This window comes from Pipistrellus kuhlii, unplaced genomic scaffold (genome assembly GCF_014108245.1).
Source record: "Pipistrellus kuhlii isolate mPipKuh1 unplaced genomic scaffold, mPipKuh1.p scaffold_m20_p_14, whole genome shotgun sequence".
Taxonomy (NCBI): domain Eukaryota; kingdom Metazoa; phylum Chordata; class Mammalia; order Chiroptera; family Vespertilionidae; genus Pipistrellus; species Pipistrellus kuhlii.
This window is the reverse complement of record NW_023425449.1, coordinates 46,562,942-46,583,672: the sequence shown is the minus strand read 5'-3', so window position 1 is coordinate 46,583,672 and position 20,731 is coordinate 46,562,942. Positions and strand designations below refer to the sequence as shown.

The 20,731-nt window shown below is 50.0% G+C and overlaps 1 protein-coding gene across 2 annotated transcripts in view; it reads right to left on the bottom strand.

The window, feature by feature from the left end:
* The window catches only part of MMP16 (matrix metallopeptidase 16), a 155,270-nt gene that overhangs the window by 61,316 nt on the left and 73,223 nt on the right, over nt 1–20,731 (bottom strand). For both annotated transcript variants that reach the window (XM_045581566.1, XM_036437338.2), the window contains exons 2-4: nt 19,725–19,873; nt 14,228–14,350; nt 10,281–10,585 (exon numbers count right to left, since the gene is read on the bottom strand). In XM_045581566.1, coding sequence (XP_045437522.1) covers nt 10,281–10,585; nt 14,228–14,350; nt 19,725–19,873 — 577 coding nt within the window. The remainder of the gene's footprint in view (nt 1–10,280; nt 10,586–14,227; nt 14,351–19,724; nt 19,874–20,731) is intronic.

The window sequence follows — 20,731 nt, the reverse complement described above, 5'->3', positions numbered from 1 at the left end:
CCCGCCCCGGCCACCTTCCCTGCAGCTCTCCTTTCCCTTCCCACCCGCTCACGGCCTGCCCTCGGCCACGCTCCTGCGAATCCCTGACATGCAGCTGCAGGCATGCCCTCTGCTTCCCTTCCGGCCGCACAAGGCAGTGCCTGTCATGGCCCCACAGCCCCACTCAGTGACTGACAGGAGTGACCCTTCATCCCAGTCCATCACTTCCTGTGCAGGCACTTCTCTGGGGTCCGCTTCCCAGAAGCACCAGACCTCCCACAGCCTCCCCCTGGCACGCTGCTTGGCTTCCTGATTCCTAGCAGGCGGCTGCTCTTACACAGCTACCTCCAGCCCTGCAGGGGACATCGGCACATCCCCGAAGGCAGCCACACATCCTTCGTTTTCAAAAGGTGGAAAACGAAAGATTTTCTATGTCCGTAAGAGTGAGCATCAATACTTGAAAGCCCTAAAATACATTTTTAATAGTTGCTTTTTGTAAAAAACCTCAAGAGTGATATTATAGTTATTCACTGCTACCAGGTCTGAGTGAGGTGTCTCTTGGGAGGCTAGGTGTGCCTCCAGCAGGCCGAGGCCAGAGTGCCCTTCCAGCATGCTGGTTACTGGAGAAGTCCCTGCTCCTGGCTCTCCATATGGCCTGGGCTTCTACAGAACAGAGTGACAGGGCTCTAAGGCAAATGTATTGAGGGGGAAAGTGAGAAAGGGGGGGTGGGGAGAGAGAGAGAGAGAGAGAGAGAGAGAGAGAGAGAGAGAGAGAGAGAGTTAGTTCTGTGTATGTCCCAACATCACCACCACATTCTGCTCATTGGAGTGATTAATTCAGTCCCACAGCCACTAGGAAGGAATCACAGGGCTACAAAGGGACAGTGTCTGAGTGTGTGGACACTCATTAAAAGCACTGATGCCAACACGTGCCTTAGCTGGACTCAAACTGTAATTTATTCAATTACAGGAACCAGGAAGATAAAATTAATATGGTTGCCACTGTTGCTGTGAATATAATTTCACTGACTTGATTTTTGTGTTAAGATACTGAAATATAATAAGTTCTTTATAGTAGCCTATATAATAAAGAGGTAATATGCAAATTAACACTCATGCCCTCACAAGATGGCTGCCTACAACTAGGCCTGCAGAGGTGTTAGTGAGGGATGACCAAACAACTGAACAGCTGGCTTTTTGGAGTGACCAGGCCAGCAGGATGGGGGCAGTTGGGGGCAACCAGGCCAGCAAGGGGGACATTTGAGAGCAACCTGGCTGGCAGTGGGGGGCAGTTAGGGGCAATCAGGCAGGCAGGCAGGTGAGCATTAGGATTCAATAGTCCAGGATTGTGAGAGGTATGTCTGACTATTGATTTAGGCCTGATCCTGGGATTTGGCTTAAACTGGCAGTCAGACATCCATGAGGGGTCCCAGATTGGAGAGGGTGCAGGCTGGGCTGAGGGGACCTCCTCATGCACAAATTTCATGCACTGGGCCTTTAGTCTATATTTGTAAAAGCCAAGTGACTGGAGCAATGGAACGAAAGGAATGAGTGGAACTACTGGAACAATCAGTTGCTATGACGTGTACTGTGGTGGACAACTGGCCCCATCGGGACCCCGATTGCCCCCTCCCAATCTTCTGCAGCCCGTCCCCGGCACTGGCCCAATCAGCCCCCATCAGGGCAGGCCTGCTAGACCCTTCCTGTGCACAAATTCATGCACTGGGCCTCTAATTTTACATATTCTTCAAAAGGTTTAATGACCTTACTGAGTGCATTTCCTAAAATTTTGATAAGAAGGCACTGCTGCCTGAGAGAGCTCAGAAAACCAATTACTTTACATCAAAAACTTTGAAGAAGAAAAGGGATAAAATGCTGCCTGCTAAACCACATTCAGTGTTTGAATAAATTAAAGAACACATCTGCATACTTTAATAGGGAAAATTTTAAACTCTGAAAAGACAAAAGGATGAATATACCATTTGAAAAGTCATCAAAGTTAAATACCTCATAGCCTGAATAGAGGTTTCAGAGCCAGGGGCCGCCCCCGCGGAGCCCACAGGCCGGGCGGCTAGTGCTGAGGTCCCGAGCCTGTCCCCAGCGGAGTGTGTCCTCATGTGTTCACAGGCTGACATCGCCATGGTCGCTTTAACATTCCCCTCCTCCTATGTCACTTGGCCAAAATTATACTTTTCCTTCAATTCTTAATTCACATGCCTTTTTGTTTTTTGCATGGAAATTTCCTGATGGGTAAGATTTGATTAAGAACAAATAATATTTTGGGCTTCTGTACTCTTTGCAAGACCCGTTTCTGAGGAGGGACCCTAGTTATGTGCTATTTGGTACATGGAAGACTACATTCCTGGCATCTATGCAAATTATGAAGCATAATACTAATACAGTCTTAAGAATCATCTCACTTTGGAAACCCTGCCGTCCCCTTCCCCATCTCCTGGTCCGCTGGACCCTAGCCCCTGCCCCCACCTCCCGAGGGCTGGTCATTCCCCTGCAGCTGGGACCCTCCCCTTGCTGCGAGAGCGCATTTCTGTGCCTGCATCTTTTATTGCCCTCGTTTCTGAACCTCAAACAAATGGAATCATGGTGTCTTTTTCTTATTCACCATCTTTCTCTCAGAATGGTCTATGTCAGTGGTCAGCACTAACTCATTATTCAACAGAGCCAAATGTCAACAGTACAACGATTGAAATTTCTTTGAAGAGCCAAAATTTTTAAACTTAAACTTCTTCTAATGCCACTTTTTCAAAATAGACTCACCCAGGTTGTGGTATTTTGTGGAAGAGCCACACTCAAGAGACCAAAGAGCCACATGTGGCTTGCGAGGCTCAGTTTGCCGAGCACGGGTCTATGTTGTTGCTGGTAGCAGTTGTGACACGTTTTCCTGCCATTTGGCGCTCCGTGTGTTCTTATAAACTATCGGTTTATATTAACCTCCTAACAGGGACCTGCGGGTGGTTCTGCTTCCTTTGCTGTTGGAAACAGTGCTGGTGTGAAAAGGCTGCTGGTGAACAAGGGCAAGACTCTGGTCAGACTACCGTGTTAGCAACGGAAACCTCGAACCTGGGCTGTGCCTCCTCATCCCCCAGGCCGTGCACATGCGCCTGCTTCTCTGACCTCGAGCCTCACCGACCCTCCCTGTGACAGGGGGATGTGTACAGTGGGATTTCGTTTTTATTGATTTAGGAACTTGGGTTTGGAACTGGCCTGTTCAGTCTATTTACATAGCTCTAATGAGCTATTTGGAATTTTAGAATTATTTTATCCTGATTTTTTAACTTGTTGTTTTATACCATTATTTTTCTTTTCTTGACATTTTAAATTTATACTCTCCTTAAAACACATTTTTTATTGATTATCCCTAAAGATTGAGTACATCCACTTAAAAACATGTGAGATTTATTCTTTAACCTTACTGCTGGACAATATAAGACTTTAAGAATAACGTAATGCTGTCTGTTCCTTCCCTGGTTTACCTGCTATCACTGTACAATGAGCTCTGTCTCATTTTCACTGCACAGATTACACATTATTATCTTATCCTATCTAATAAAAGGGTAATACGCAAATTAACTGTCACTCCATCACAAAGATGGCAGTGCCCATAGCCACAAGATGGTGGCACCCAGTCTTCTCAACCCCACAGGAGTCCCCCAGTCCTAGTGTGAGCAGCCTGGCAAAGTGCTTGCTTCGTTACTGCAGTGATGAAGCAACCATTTCACGCCAGGCCGGGACGTGGAACGCTTGCATTCTCTCCCTGGTAACGAGGCAAGCGTTCCACACCTGGTTGCGGATGGGCCTCTGGACCATGGAGAACCTGGACAGTGGGTGTGGAGTGGCCAGGCCCCACAGAGAGCTACTGGCGCATGGATTCATGTGCAGGGCTACTAGTAGAGAGAATATTTATTAATTAATTTCTTTGATAAAAATTCTTCCTTTCATCAAAGATGCTTCTTACAGGCTCCTTCTCATTCTGTACTACTTATCTTAGAAAGCCTTTTATACATGTTAAACGAATGGGCAGTTTTCTCATTTTTTATTCTTTTTATCCTAATCCTTGAATTATAGTTTTGTCTGGTAATTCTAGTTATTTTCTCTTAGCATTTCAAAATATTGCACTGTCTCCTGGCATCTGTGTTCTTTGGTAGTTTCCTGTGTGGCTGTAGGTGAAGAGTCTTCCTTGATCTTTATCTTTCCTAACCTGTCTCATCTGCCAGCTCACCCATCACCACTCCTAGGCTCCCCAGGAGTCAGAGTCAATTCAGGGCACATGACAACCAGCATGTGTCAATATTTACCATATTTTCCAGAGTAAAGGTGACTTTTGAAATGAAAAAAAGTCAACCGAAAATCGGGGGCAAAAGACCAAAATTGCACAAAAATTACCTGCAGATCTTGACGGCAAAGTAAGTCTTTTCTTTGAAGTGGAGGGTAGTCTTATACAGTGAATATAGGCCTAAACCTATGTTTTAACTGTAATATTAGGGGGTCGTCTTATACAACGGAAAATACAGAGTATAAGATGACCTTGACTATATTAATTTTACAATGAATGCAATGACTCTTTTGAACTGCATACTACTGGTCTGAATTTAGAACAAGGCATTTTTGCTCTTCTGTGGGGGCTTATCTCTGTCTCTAGTTTTTCCACTCTCCCCACCTTCAGGAGAACCCATAATTCACAAGCTGGGTTGATCCCTGTGCCTTCTGTACATAGTCTTGAACTTCACATCATTTTACCTTCTCATGCTCTTCTGAAAACGCTTACCCAGCTTTCCTTCCACACGACAGGGCCTGGTTTTAGAGTATAATGTCCTTTCTTTCTCTGCTCCCAGCGAGTCTTTACGGGCATTCTGAGTTGTTTCCAATATTGTTTTCTTGGTTCATTTTCAACGATACACTTTTCTCCTGAAAATGAAAGTAATATTCCATTTCCCTGACTCTTAGGATCTATAATGGCTTCATTTGCTGCTGTTGTGCTAACTGGGTAAACTCGGGCAAGTCACCACCCTTTTGGGGCCCAATTTCCTTGCGAAATGAAAGTAATTGTCCTTTCTACTTTATAAGTCTATTGTGACACATGAGTTAAATACATAAAATGAACTCACATAGCACCTGGACATACTAAATGCCCCATTACATCTGGGCCCTCATGTTATTTGCATTTTACTGTTTTCTCCTTTCACAGCTTCAAATGAGGTGATGACAACCAGCAGAGGATGCTTGTTCATGGTCTCTGGACTTTCCTCCTTTTCTCTTGCATCTGGTCAAACGACCTTTCAATGAAGAAGTTGGAGAGCAGGCTGAGGGTCCACACTCTCAGGCCTGCTTCCGGCCAGGACACGCCTGAAGGCCGAGGCTCCTGTTCTCCGGGGTGTCCATTGCTGGCAGCTGCAGTCCATGGGGGCTGCACAGGGCTGCTCCTGCTGACAGGTCTCACCCGTTGGGGAGGAGGGATGCTCTGGCAACTTTGAAAATAAAGTTTCAGCCTTGGCCAGGTGGCTCAGCCAGTTAGAACATTGTCCTGTGCACCAAAAGGTTGCCATTTCTATTCCCTGGTAATTTATGCAATCAACCAATGAATGCATAAATAAGTGGAATGATAAATAGATAACCCCATCTCTCAATCAATAAAAAAAAAAAAAAAGAAGAGAGGTGACACTCTTGTCCTCTCTCTTGATTTTCAATGCCCATCCCCCTCCTCCCCACTGGCAGGCTGATAGCCCTCATTGGCCAGGGTCAATCTTCTTTATTCTGTCTCCTGGTCTCCTGATTCAAATGGGAATCTCTCCCAGAGACCCACACAGACACACCCAGAGGTATTTACCAGGTACCAGGGCACCCCTTAGTCCAGCCCAGTTACAAACATCACACAAGGTAGTAGATTCACGTGCTTTGACAGCTCAGAGGAAATCCAGATCATCATTTCTCTTTTCCTGGGTTTAAACAGACATCATCAGAACAAGTCTTTGGCAGGGACTTTTCTGACAAGAAACACAGCCGAAGGCATGCATTCTTCTTGTCACTAGAACTGCAACACAGTACAATCAGATCTGCCTCTAGACTCTTTGCTGCCACAATTCTACGTCATCTCCATGGGGAGCCTTCTGCTGAGAATTACCCATGTGAGGTCCTAGGCTGGGGAGATGCCTGTCTGATTAGGAAGGGGCTTTGTGACAAGCCTATTTACATGGATAGTGCCCTTTAAACTTCATACTGTCACCAAGGAAACAATATGATAATGACTCGCAGAAGGAATCTTAACATTTCGACAGAGGTAAAATTTCCATCTTACATTCAGGCAATGGATACTTTTAAAAAATCAAATCACAGTAACATTTTCTACTGGGAATTACTGTGCCTACTTTGCTTATCCACACCATAAAAGGTTAAAAAAACAACAACACTCAAATCTCTTTTAGAAAAGGCATTTTTAGTAGGACTGTGTGTGTGTTTATTTATTTACTAAAGGCCTGGTGCATGAAATTCGTGTGTGTGGTGGGGGGAACCCAGCCTGCACCCTCTTTAATCCTGGACCCTTCCAGGGACATCCCTCTCACAATTCTGGACTACTGACTCCTAATAGCTCACCTGCCTACATGCCTGGTTGCCCCTAACTGCTCCCCTCCAACCTGCTGGTCTGATTGCTCCTAACTGCCTCCCCTGCCAGCCTGGTTGCCCCTATTGCCCCCTGCTGCTGGCTAGGTTGCCCCCAACTGCCCCCTCCCTGCCAGCCTGGTTGCTCCTAATTGCCTCTGCCCCTGCCCCTGCTGGACTGGTCACCCCTTACTGCCCCTCCCCCCCCCCCAGCCTGCGTGGTCGCCCCATGCAACCTGTTTATTTAATTGTTTGGTCATTCCTCACTAATCCCCCTGCTGGCCTGATCTTAGGCAGCCATCTTGTGAGGGTGTTATGGTCAGTTTGCATATTACCTCTTTATTATATAGGATTTTTAATGTAACAATTACATAATTTACTTAGTGGGTTTTAGGTTGAGTTTTCAAGAGGTATCATGACTATGAGCAAATTGATGGTAAGGTGGAAAACAATGAATGAAGAGTTAGCTTACAACACTGTTTATCTCCTTTGAGGTTGATGGAACTCAAATTGCTGTCATTAGCTGAAAAATACACCGTGGAAAGGAGCCTGCACTTACCCAGAGGCTCTCCCATTTGCATTTCCGCTAAATTGCTGGCTGTCTGCTTTCTAAGACAAGTGCTTAGACGCAGTGACAGGAGAGAAATCTACGTTCCAGGGAAGTAAGCCAGGAGCACGGGGACTACGGGAAGAGATGTTTATCAGTGAAGACATCAGAATCCTGCCTCCTATTTTTGTGATCCAAAGACAGTCTTAGAGCTGGGATCCACGCAGACAGACCCTGAGCTCCCCACACTCACCAGGACCCACACTGAGCCAGCGCAGCCCTCCCTCTGATACACAACTGGTACCCCAGACCCCGCTCCTGCCGCTGGTGTCAGGTGAAGGCCGAACCCAATTAGCATCTATCTCGATGGATTACCTCTTGAATAGTCACTTAACTGCCTCCTAATCCTGCAATGCAAAACACTATTATTTTGCAGAGTCATTTCCTTTAAACTCACAAGAAAAAAAATATTCCTATTTGACCAGTAAAACAATATTTTTCTCCAAATTATAACGCTAAATATTAAATCATCGTTTTGTTTCGAACTTCAATAACAGGCCTACTTACGAACATTGCTATACATGGGCAGTATAAGCTCAGAGGCAACGGGATGTGTCAACACGGACTGAGTCGGCACCACTGGCCCACTGGGCACCTTAGCTCAGCTTCGGACTCCCCACACGTGCACCCAGGAAACCCCGTCACACGGAGCAAGTGAGCATGGGAGCACCGATCCCACCCAGCTCCTGCCAACAGTCCCGTTTCCTACGGCATCTCAAATGTCCCCATAGTTTTTTCTTAAAACTTCCTTTTTAAGAAATATCTTCTGATACCTGAGAAAACTGCTGAGAAAGGCTACATCTAGAGGATTTCTGCAGCTTTCTTATTCCAGTGTTTTAAAAGAACCTAGGGGTCTTTAGCAAGCACCATCTCTTTCAGAGAAGATTTTAAAAATAATTTTAAATGTATGAGGCCACAAAGCCAAATTAACAAAACTCCAGAGATACAGATGTAAGCAGCTGTGTGAGGCCTGGCCCCGTGTGACTGAGGAGCCATTGCTCACCGGAGAGAAGCACAGGGGCCATCTGGGAGCTGCAGCAGAGAGCTGCACCTCACACTCCCCGGGGCCACAGAGGGAGCGGGCTCTGCCCAGGAACACTGGGGGCTGTGGGAGGTACTTGCTGTCAACAGTCGGGGACAGAGGCGCGTGGCCACCACAAGTGCTAGGAAATCTGGGACACTGAACCCCTGAGCAAAGGAATTCCATCTCCTGCGCTTTTGAGACCCGGGGATTCTAGTTGCTCATTCTCCCATGTGGCCGGGGCCTTGTGGTCGCACAGTGGACTGGTGACTAGCTGTACGCTGCCTGGATCCAGCTCAGCCTGGAAAGGAAGCTGGACCCTGGCTGGACCGCAGCCCCAGCTCCGCTTCTTCTGAGACTGGATGGAGAGAAGTGGACTCTGGAAGCCAGGGATGTGATTCCACAAACACAAAGCTTTCACCCACACTCCTTCCCGGGGGGGCCTCTGGGAATGTTTACTCCAGCGTCACCTCCAGAGCACCACTTCCACCCAACAGCTTCTTCACTGGAATGAAACACAGTTTTCTCTGTTCAGAATTTTTGAAGAAAGTCTCTCCCTTGGAGGCACATGCAGTTTTGACGTTTCAGCAAAACTCTAATGTAACTGCTGTTTTTCTCAGACAGTTAGGATACAAACGTTTCTTCCATTCTGCAAACTAATTTTAACAACTGAAGACATCTGAACCAGTCCATTAGAATGCTTGTGGGGTTTTGATAAAAATAAAGTAAACCCAAGCCAGCTCCCACGTTGCGGGCTGCAATGCCAGCGGCTCAAAGAGGTCGCTCAGGCCCACAGAGCTCGCCGGACACAGAAGCAGGGAGCGGCGCCGGGCAGGCTCCTGGGCCCGCGAGGGAGCCAGGAGCAAACATCGGGCAGTCTGAGCCCGACATCCCTGCTTTCCATTCTACTGCATGTTTCCCACCATCTTCATCATTCGTCTCCAACTGGTTCTTAACAACGAAACCATAATTTCATATTATAGCCAATACTCCAATTGATAATAATTCAAAACATGATTTTGAGTAAGACTAGATATTTTTGGGGTAAAACATGAATACTTAATACATGTTCTCTCTTTGGAATTGGACGCTATTTTAAGTTTAACGTGACTTAATGCATCCTATAGTCCTATACAGTGTTTGAATACTGTATGTTCTAAAAACTCACGGTATTATCCAGCTAACCAAACCTCCTAATGAACTAACAACCCCTGGTGTGATGGCTGGGCTTACCTCATCAAAGAGGAAGTAAGAGTGTTACTAGCTGCTTAGTTGTTATGAAAACAATGCATGCTCGTATTTTCCCAGCGTTCTGCCACATGGGGGAAAGAAGAGAGGTCATTCTTGTTTGCAGGGACTGGAGAGATGGCTGAACCCTGGAACCTTCAAATTCCATGATGCTTTTTAAACATAAAATGGAAGGAGGATTGTTGTCTGGGAGGAAACCCATGATTCCATAACTGAAGTAACTATTCTTTTACGTAACACTGAGGTTTTTATTTTTACAGTATTTTTGCATATTGACTAATCATAAGATTAGAAAATTGATAAATGTGTCAAAATAAATTGGCAAGAAAGTGGTTTTTCATAAAAATGAAGAAGGATATAATACAAAATAACAACTTTTGTAGTTGTATTACATTGGGAAACCATAGGAAATGGGTCAGAGAAGAAAGTGGCAAAATTTACAGAGTAGAAAGGTGAAGACAGGAAAGAAAATAAATAAAAAAGAAAATGTCAGTCAGGGCTCGGTGTCCAGTACAAACACTGGGATGGAGTGTGGGAAGCGAGGCTGCATGGCACCAGGACCTCAGCGCTGGGAAGTCTCCTAAGAGACACGGACAAAACCAGGCCACTCACTTCCAGTGGAGGCCACATGGAAACCACCATTACCCAGCGGCCCATAAAAACTATTATTCTAAACGTTATGAAAAGCCTCATACATTGTTTTATAACTTTAAAAACTAATTTAGAATCAATACCTCAAGTCTGTCAATTACTTGGGCATTCCAAAACTAAAAATGAGAGAGGTGGTTGCTATGAAAATAATGATGTGCTTACCATCGTGATTCGGATTTCCTAGTGTCCATGGCTCATCAGAGTCAAAATGAGTGTCTCCCCCAATTCCTGGTCCAGGGAAGTAGGCATGTGCCAAAAACCCTCCCTCTCCATCAAAGGGAGAGCTGTCTCCATGGAAACCAGATGCGAAAATGATGGTTATATCCACGTCGCGCTTGCCATTTTCTAACTCACTGTAGGGCACTTCCTCGAATGTCAGGGGAGTCACGTTCTGCCACACGTCGAAGGCACGGCGGATAGCTCTGCGTGTCTCCGGGTCCCCCACTTTCGGAGTTACGTTCTTTATACTGAAATGGAGAGAAAAGAAGAACGCCCATGGCTTCGTTCCAAATGGTCCGACTCGGAGAGTTTGATCTATTCAGTGAGTAAAATAGCAAAGAGGAGAGATGAACCAAAATCTACGCGTCCTAGCTGGAGCTCACTCCACAGGCCGCCTGGTTCTCCTGGGCCCCCATCCTCCACCCGGTGGGAGTGGGGTTCCCTGCGGAGTGTGGGGCGGCAGGGCAGGTGCTGGGCCTCCAGGCCCCGCTGGGGAGGCGCGCTGCCGAGGGTGGGAGGTGCTGCCCTCTGAGCTGAAGACAAAGCCCAGCTTCTTCCCGGGTGATGACGCCCAGACGCAGCGCTGGGGGCCCCGCCATCCTCGGCAGCCTCTGCACCCAGTGGCCACCAGTTCTCAGACAGTCATTTCTCAGCTTTAAAAGAAAATGTCAATTAACTACTGTTTCTGATGTTCTATTGTTTTCTTATTACATACATAATCTGTTCTAGCTAAAATAGGCAATGTGAGTGAACAACGTTTAACTACAAATATTTAACAATTATATACATTTAAAGAAGTAACTTGGGCATTATTTAATTTGTTTATTTGTCTTGATGCTAATAACAAAGATAAAAATTATAAATATTTTCTCAATTTACTTTGTACTAATCAGATATTTCTCTTTTCTCAGTTCTGTTTATATTTTTCTAAATAGAACACGAATGAAATAAATATACCTACACATATTTTATATTGTTGTAGGATAAGTTTATATCATTTTTGTGGAAAGCAACGAGTAATTTCCAGAAGAAGTATAACTAAATCTCAGACCCCTTCAACCAACAATCTTACAGCCACGAACCCATGAAATCTCACCAAGGAACTATCCTAATATACAAAGGAAGATATAGTAATCAAGTTAACATATATTGCAATGCAATAATAAAAGAAGTGGGATCTAAATGATTTGTGATAATGGATCAATAGTTAAATGATGGTGTCTCCATTGCATATCAGAATATATACAGAACTTAAAAATAGTTTTGTCTTTTTAAGGCATTTGGCAACATGGAAAAATAGTTCAGATACATTTCCCAGTAGAAAAATTATCAATATATGCAAACTATATTTTTAACCCTATTGTCACTATGCCCAGATGGTATATATTCTTTTATATTAATAAAACGAGTAAGGAAACACATGGAAAAGAGTAGGCAGGGAGTTCCTGGGAGGAGAGATGACAAGTGAAGACCAAGGTGGGCATAGCTGGGCCTGGGGAGTTCCAGGAACAACAAGCAGAACAGTGACATGCAGCCTGGCCAGCAGGGGGCGGTGTTGGGCCAGGGGCCAGAAGGAACAGCATGAAGACAAGGCAGGGCCTATGGGCCTGACTTTTGCTCCAGAGGAGAGGGGAACACCTAGAGGTGGAGCTTGTGAGCAGAGAAGGGACACTGGACTACAGGCTAAATAAACAGCATGGTCATCATTGGAAAGTAACATATTCTCAGGCAGTGAGAGTGGAAGCAGACACCACGGGGTCAGCTTGGGGCCAAGGCCCAGTGGGGACACTGAGAAATGCTTGGATTTGGGACACACTGTGGGACACGGCTGCCAAGATGCACTAACGGTCAGACACGGGCATAGAGAAGTGAGTGCCCAGAGAGTCGCCGTGTTGTCCACCTGAGCCAAAGGATGGTGGTGCGAGAGAGCTCGTTCCCTCAGGGAGAGAGGGTGCAGCATTTCCTGTGGGCTGATTTGATATGGTTTACATTATTATTATTATTATTATTATTATTATTATTATTATTATCATTGCTTTAGCCCCTTCTGTGTGATGTTCTAAACTCCATTGGGAAGGGGGCGCGGACGCCGGGCACCACCGACCTTCGTCAGCTTGCCACCCCGGACCTCCTGCGTGATGGCTGAAGAGGCACACGGTTCATGCGGGAACTGCGGCTTTTCTCAGGTTCGCCTTCCTAGTCGTCTTTCACGTCCTCCCACACCACGGGATCGCAGCGCCCCATGCTCAGGCCAGCGCTTGCGACACATCTGAGAGGATGCACGCCCGGGGCGTCCTGCCTCCTGTCTCACTGCCCGTGAATATGCGACTCCCCGCGATGACCCAGCTGTTTACCTAACCTGTGTCCAGGATCACTGCTCTGGACAAGAGACGGAGCTGGAAGAGGCTCTTCAGCACGTCTATATTGTCGTGATGAGAAACAATAAACAGAACAACAAAGTCAGACAATCACAGACACGGTGGTGAGGGCCAAGGAGGCAGGTGAGTACGTGATGAGGGGGTTTCCAATGGCAAAAGGAGCCACGTGTGCCAAGCACTGAGCTCCAGGGAAAGGAGGGGACAGCAGCAGCCTTTGGTGTTCAGGACGAAGCTCCAACCAACAGACCCACACGCAGGACCGCACTGACATAAGTTTCAAGAGCGTGATTGACATGTAATAGAAAACGGAAATGTATAAAATGTTCATTAAAAGCACAGAAGGCAGAAAAAGGGAAGACAAAAGAACACAAAGAACACCAGCAGTAGGCAGCAGAGAGTTATAAATACAGCAGATCCCAATTCAACTCTATCAATGAGCAGTGAAATGGGAATGGTCACTATATACCAAGGAAGAGAGAGAGGATTAAGACGCTAACAGCAATGGCATGCTGCCAATAAGAAACCAACCTTAAATATAACGATACTTTAAGAGTAAAAGTACAGGGATGAGCATATACCACACTACACTAACCAAAATAAACCTGTAACAACGACCTTAATTGCAGACAAAGCTGACTGCAGAGCAAGGAACATTACCAGGGACAGAGTGCACTGGATGATAAAGACATCGGATTTTCAAGAAGACATAGCAAAGCTTAATGTTTATGTGCTCGGCCACAACAGCCAAGCACAAGAGGCTGAAGCTGATAGAACTGCAAGAAAAGAACTAGACAAGGCCCTGTCTCAGCTGGAGACTGGGTGGCCTGCCTCGCTAGCTGGCAGCCCTGCGGAAGGAAAGGGAGGAGGGCGCAGTGGACGTAACCCCAGCAGTCAGCTCAGCCTCCTCGGGGTCAGCCTCACTGACACTTCCCCTCCTGTCGGGAGAAGGCGTTCAGCTGGCCAGCCAGCACAGGAAGAGGATGTCAGTAGGAGCTGCACGCTGAAACAACACGACCCACTGCACGCCTGCTGGAGTGTCACAGGAGCACCCACAGCACCCTGCAGGGGTGAGCCCAGGCTCCCCTCCTGGTGGGGACGAGGCAACCATGCAGCCACCTGGACCGGCAGGCGGCTTCCTACAGAGGGGCTGCACTGTGCCACAGCTTTGCCCTCACCGGACACTGGAAGCCAATCAGCTGTTCAGACATGCTGTCCACATGGCAACACCTGTGGGTGCCTTAGGCTTTAGGACCATGAGCTCCAGGGGAAGAAGCCATGTGTCCAGGAGGCAGCGACAGCCCTCAGAACACGGCTGTGCCTCCGGGGAGCGGTGTGTGTGTGTGTGCGTGTGTGTGTGTGTGTGTGTGCAGTCACTGCGGAGCCGCGGGCCCCACGGGCAAGCCGTGCCTCTCCGTGAGGCTTCCTGATCACTGTTCACAACCGGTCCCGTGGCCAGCGTGTGCCACTGACACCTAAGGGAGTGCTGCGATGCGGGATGGACGGCGGGCGTACCTGTAGGTGATGTGCTTGTGCTGCCACTTCTGGCCCGTGAGCGCGTATCGCTTGCGGCGGACGCTGAACCGGGAGCTGCCTCTGGTCTGGTCAGGCACCCCGCAGCGGGGCCTCTTCATCCAGCTGCAAGAACAGGCCTCCGTTACTGACTCAGCCTCCTAGCCCCCGAGGGACCCGGGGGAGCCCTCTGTGGCGGGCGGGAGCCCGGGAAACAAGCAGGAACCCGCCCACTTCCTGCGGTTTGAATCTAAGCAGAAAGCGCATTGCTTTTCCTGAGTGATCTAGAGTCACCAGCCCACAGCTCAGAGCGCTGACACTTGTCTCTCTCTAACTTACTCTGAGCCAGTGGTAGACTGAGTGTCTTAAAATGAAACTTCGGAAAGATATTCTCAGTAAGATCTCCTCCAGCTAACCTTCAACAGTGTTTAACATCCATGACGTGACCTTAAGCTCCGGGAGCTAAGAGGGTGTGCGCTACTCTTGTCCCCTCACACGGACAACCTGTTTAGGCACATGTGCCGTCACCGGCTTTTCTTTTCACTTTGTTATCCTGATTCCCCAGGATAGAGCCATACGACATCCACAGTCAGTGCTTAAGTCATAGTGCTTCCCGGATCTGAGGTCAGCACCACACAAGTGAGCTCACTGTGCTTATACTGCCACAACGAGGTGCTGCGTTTGGTGTGCAAACTTGGAACATTGCACAGAGACAGGCGTCTGCTTTCCTGACGACTGCTGTTTCCTGGGTGCTCCTGCTTCTTCTCCGATCAGCAAGGTTCTCAGGATTTTTAGGACATTTTCTTTAGTGACTCATAAAATGGCTCCACTGCTCACGACCCCGTTTAAATTCAATGATTACAAAGCCGGAGCAGACTCTTTCTGGTCCAACAGGCTTCCGAACGTGGAATCGGGAAAGAATCAGAGAGAGCCCGGGCAGGGACAGCAGCGTGCGGCTGCGGGCGGGTGTGTGGAGGTGGCAGAGGGCACAGAGGGGATTCGTGGTGATGGGAGAAATAAAACAAAAAGAATCAACGTTCACTGTATTTCACCAAATACTGAGCAACGTCTTACTGGCGAGTGGGACGGGCTGCCTGCGGAGGGGACGGCCAGCGATGCCGTCTGTGGGATACATGACACAGCTCACGTGTGACGTGAACAAATCTCTTACAAACACCTCACTCCTGCAGCAGCGAGCCGGACTCGCTCTTCCAGGCAACAGACGGCCCCCTCCCCGGGCCCGGCAGGAGCTGGCCGAGGCCTGTCTGACCTCGCACTTCCCCCTCCCCGGGCCCGGCAGGAGCTGGCCGAGGCCTGTCTGACCTCGCACTTCCCCCTCCCCGAGAGGGAAGCTGCTCGGAGAACCAATGTGTGTCTATCCAGGTCTCAAAGCCACGGAGATGTCTGAAAGTACTGGTTCCTCGCAGGCTGTGGGCTCGGCACTGGCTGGACTGAACTGAGCGGAGGCGGGCCCTCCCTGCAGTCACCGCCTCCCGGGCTGGAGGGGCCCTGGCCTGTGAGGCCCCAGGCGGGCACGCAAGCCTGCGGGGAGCCCTGGAAAAGCCACGTCCAGTGCGGAGGGGCCTGGAGAGCCATGCCTCTGCGTTACCCGAGAAGACCGCGACCTGCACCGCTGGTGGCGAGGGTGAGGAAACTGGCTTTTATCTCTGGGTGTTTCATAATCACATCAACAAACTATAACACTCCGCAGGCAAGAGCTTACCCTTACCTACTGCATGGAAAGTACTGAAATAATAAATACCATATTTTTCGGACCATAAGACGCACTTTTTTCCCCCCAAAAGTGGGGGGAAAATGTCCCTGCGTCTTATGGTCCAAATATAGCCTACACATATACTTTAAAAAAAAAGTTTTTTTACTTGCCCGGCTCTGTGTGGTCTCTGTGTGCTTGCCCGGCTCTAAAATGGTTCTAAATGCTGCTGTTTACTTTACAGGGTTGATTACATGTGTTTATGACTGTGATGTTGGGTTTTAATGCACATAAAATATTTTAGGACACTATTTGTTTCAGAATCTTTTTTTCTTCATTTCCCTTCTCTAAAAACTGATGCATCTTATGGTCCGGAGCGTCTTATGGTCCGAAAAATACGGTAATATCAAGTTATTACAGATGCACAGATGTACTTAAAGGGGTCACATATTTAGCTATGGAATGTATTTAAGGAATGCTCTAAGAGGAGAAATAACTTTGAAATGAGTGATGGGATACAATTTGACAAGATAGAATTAGCTGTCATCAGAAACAAATGTATGTCCCATGACAATACATTCCCTGGAATCGCACCAATCATCCACAGAGCTGAAGGCGTCAGAGACTGGGCGGTGTCACTGCGTCGCCCTGGCTTCCTTCCCGGCGCACACCGAGGCGTTCCTCCAGCCGCCCCTCTGGGCCGGCGGGCCCGGCCGAGGGCATCTCGCTGGCCTCCGCAGGGAGTGCTCCGGCTTTTACATATAATTTATGTTCCAAGTGCTTGTTCCCTTATTTACTCATCCTGATCCCTCATCCCACAGCACCTCTGAGCATGTAACTCGCTGGGGCAGTGACCTGGAGGGCGGAAGAGAAGCGAGCCGCGGCCCTCCTGCGCTCACACGCCGTGGGCCAGGCACACCGACAGCGGCTCCCAGCACGCGGACTCGGTCTCCATCCAGACATCTGCCTCCCTGTGTATTTCACATGCAGTAAAACACACGGTGTTTCTTCTGCCCCAAACCTGCACCAACTGCGCTGATGCCTAATCTCAGCCCCAAATCAGAGCACCCCCAAGGCCTGGGCTGGACGGACTTGCAGGTCCCACTGCCCTGCTGTCCCAAATCCAGGAACCACAGTGTGGCCTCTGCTGCCACCCCCCCTCCCCCTGCTCCCCTCTCCCCACCCCCTTAGCCCGCCCCACCCCAGGGGCCTCTCCTCTACCCTGCTCCGGCCTCCTCCTCCTGAGGAGCACTCCCCCAGGCACAGACAGGCTCCTCCTGTCCCTCCATGAAACACCCTATGGAAGGACATGGACGCAGCCCTCCCTAAGTGGGCCCCTTGCCCCCGCTTCCCCAGGCCACGCAGGCCCACAGCCCGGCCGCCCCGTGTGGTGCAGGCCCGTGTCAGGATCACCGGCTCCTCCCTGTTCCCCCAGAGAACCCCACACCTTCACCAGGCAGCTCCTCAGGCAGAGCTGCCCCCTGGCACAGCAGGCTGTTCTGTGGGTTCCAACCTGCGTGTCTGTCTGGCCTGGGCATCGGGCCAGGGAGCAGCAGGCCCGGCCCAGGGCCACCGTGCCCAGGGCCACCGTGCCCAGGGCCACCGTGCCCAGGGCCACCGTGCCCAGGGCCACCGTGCCCAGGGCCACCATGCGTGGCCGCTGTAGGCGGGGGCTCAGGTCCAGTCGGAGCCTCTGACGTGCCGGCTGCCCGCTGTCCAGCAGGTCCCTTGGACTTGGCTCACGCACACCAGCTCAGCAGGCAGATGCTGACATGCAGGAATGGCGCTCGGGACCAGCCTGATCTACCACCAGCAGGAAACTTCCAGCAAAGAAGCCTGTGAGGGCTGGTCAGGTGGAGAATGATCCGCCTGCACGCCAGCAATAGTGACGCCACCCGCTGTGCACAGGGATGTCAGTGGGCACTGATCACTGAAAGGTGTCAATCCAACAACATAACCGGAGGGCATCTGACAGCGGGGAGCCTGAGGTACACTGGCTTCCGGCTTCAGGTTGGCAACACTGCAAACACCTCATGCTGTGGCGGGCAGGTCCTCCTGCGTTTTGAAGCTCTTGCAGGCAGTGGAGCAGCCAGTGGTGAGGAGGCCCCGTCGCTGAACTCGGTCAGCGCCTCTCCTGCGAGTGTGTCATGGGTCTCCTGGGGGATCTGGCTGCCGCAGCCATTTCCAGCTCACCAGGCAATCATTGTGCTGCACCCAATACCACTTCGATAAATCTGGTGAACGCCTGCGACAAGGGTGCAGACTCCGTGTGCCGGTCAGCCCCCGCGCCGCCCCCCCCCCCCGTGACAAACACCCCAGGAAAGAACAGAACCGCGTGCGGACGTGTGGGAGGGGGCGGGGAAGCCATCTTGAACATGAATGATATCCCTCCAAACTTCAATGCGTAACACTGACACATAAAAGGTAAGCTAAAATTCAGAAATAACTCCTATTAACATTGTAAAAACATACTACATTCATGTTCATTATTGCCATGCCGTGTCTTTCTCTCCTTGCCAACTATATCCTTTATCTCCATAACATAAATGGTCCCATTTATTAAGAAACTTAAGTGAGCTTTCTCCCCAAATTAGCTAAGAAGCTCATCATCTGAAAGCCGTTGGCATATATGACAATGGGCTCATTTCCGTATATATATATTTATTACCATCTTTCAAACACCAATGCTGATTAACATAAAAGCGATGTAGTATGCCATTTAAGGTAACACCTTCCTCTGATACAGAGGTGGCCACAATGGAAATCACCGCTTCTAAGTGCCCAGGGATTACAGACTGAGCGTACTAACGTCTGCCTGCCGAAGGAGGGCGTGATCATTTAATTTAAAAGCAGCAGATCTTGCCAAGAGTCTAAGATTAGATGGAAGTTATAGCCTCTCGCACAGGAGTGACTGCAGGCTGTAACTGCGGTCCACAACGATGTGCTCCGTCCAGGTAACCCGGAGCCGCTGTGGGCGGATGGTTTCTGTATCGAACAAAGCAGAGAGAACAGCGCGCCCGTCTCTCCCGGAGGGCGCTGACGGTGATGAGCATGGTGCCTGACGAGCGAGCTTTGCTTTGTGCCAAGAACTCGAACCACAGGGACTCCAGGAGGAGTGAGGCTCTCCCCTCTGCTCTCCGGAGCACCTGCCTTCACAAGGCTGGGAACTTCCGGGCCCGGGCCCTCGGCCTGAGGGGGGCGCTGAGGCCCGCGAGCCGCCTGCCTCCTTCTCGGAGGACAGCCCAGAGGCGGTGGCGGGTGAGGAACTGTGTGTGGATGAGTGAGTGCTGCCTCAGCCGGAAAGATGACAGACAGTGTTCCAGAGCGAAAAAGCACTGAAGACAGAGACTGTTTAGGGAAACCCCTCCTTGACTTAGGTGAGTGGGCTGAACACTGGCTCTCTGCCGCCCTCTCCCCAGGGCCCTCATTTGGACAGCTGCCCCTCTCCCGTGGCGTCAGTGTTCTAGTTTGGTCCATTTCAAGTGGCTGCTGGCCAGGGCTCCGCAGGGAGATGTGCCCCTCTGCCCCCCAGCCGCCCACCCGCCCACAGGTGGCTGATGCCCCTCTTGTCCTGGCTGCCGCTGGGCCCACCCGACTCTCCCACCTGTCAGTTTCTTTCCCTTTTTGAAAATGAGTCGCTAACATCAGCTGAGCAACTCTGACATCTCACAGGACTGAGTTTAAAGGGGTTCAGCTCCCGAACCAGCGAGCCCGGTGGAGGCCGTGGGGTCGCTTGGGTTCTCCGCAGGGGCGGTCTGGCTCGGGCCCGAGGGCGTGCGCGGGACTTACTCGATGGTGCTCCGGTCCACCTTGCCCGTCATGTTGATGCCGTAGAACTGCTGCATGGCCGCCAGCGCCGACTGCATGGCCTCGGCCGAGCGCAGCACCGCCAGCCGCGGCTCCGTCGGGGGCAGGTAGCCGTACTTCTGCAGCCACACCTGCAAGACAACAGCCCCTGGGATCAGGTCACCGCCAGCACGGGTTTCCGGTCCCAGGCGTGTCCGCCTGGACCTCTAAGCACCACTTCCTTTCCAAAGGCACCTGTCATTCAGGGTTTTACCGCTTTTCACGATTTGGGGCATTTATGCCTTTTTAACTACGTTCTGTGGTCTGGCCCTCACATGCAGTCTTGGTGGTGGCTCCAGGAATGTCTGACATGCCCACAAATGTTAATGAGAGAAAACGGCTCATGTGCTGCTCTCGGACTGTTTATAAGGCCCGGTAGTAAATACAGCTAAAATCACAAATCAGATCATTCCTGCCCCCTGGGAACTAACTTCCCAATAAAGACCGCACGTTGCTACACTATGCAGTTCCCTCCACACCCCGGGCACACCGGCTGGCAGGAGAAGTGAACGGGCAGCTGCCACCAAAGCTGTCTGCGTCTTGAGCACCTGGCTGAGATGCCGTCCCCACGTTCTGGGGACAAAAGGTGTGCCCACAGCTGCGAGCTGCCCTCGGGGACGTGAGCCAGGCGTCGTTGTGGCTCATGCAGGGCATGCCTTTCACAGTTAAGCAAGTCGCTTCAATCCACATAACGTGGGTGGGCGGGCAGGTGGCTTTCCCATACAGACCATCAGGTGACCTTGGGGACTGGCCCTCCCCCTGGGTCTCCGGGGTTTATGCTCTGCTTTGCCAGGTGAGAGCCGCCTGGCAGTCCCCGGGGGGAGAAGGCACTTGCGCTGCCATCCTGGTGAGGCCTACAGCAGCCAGTCAGAGTCATTTAGGTTAGATTTTAAAACCAGCGTTTCCGGGGGAGGGGAATGGTCAGCAGAGAGCGGTGCTTCCTGGTTGAC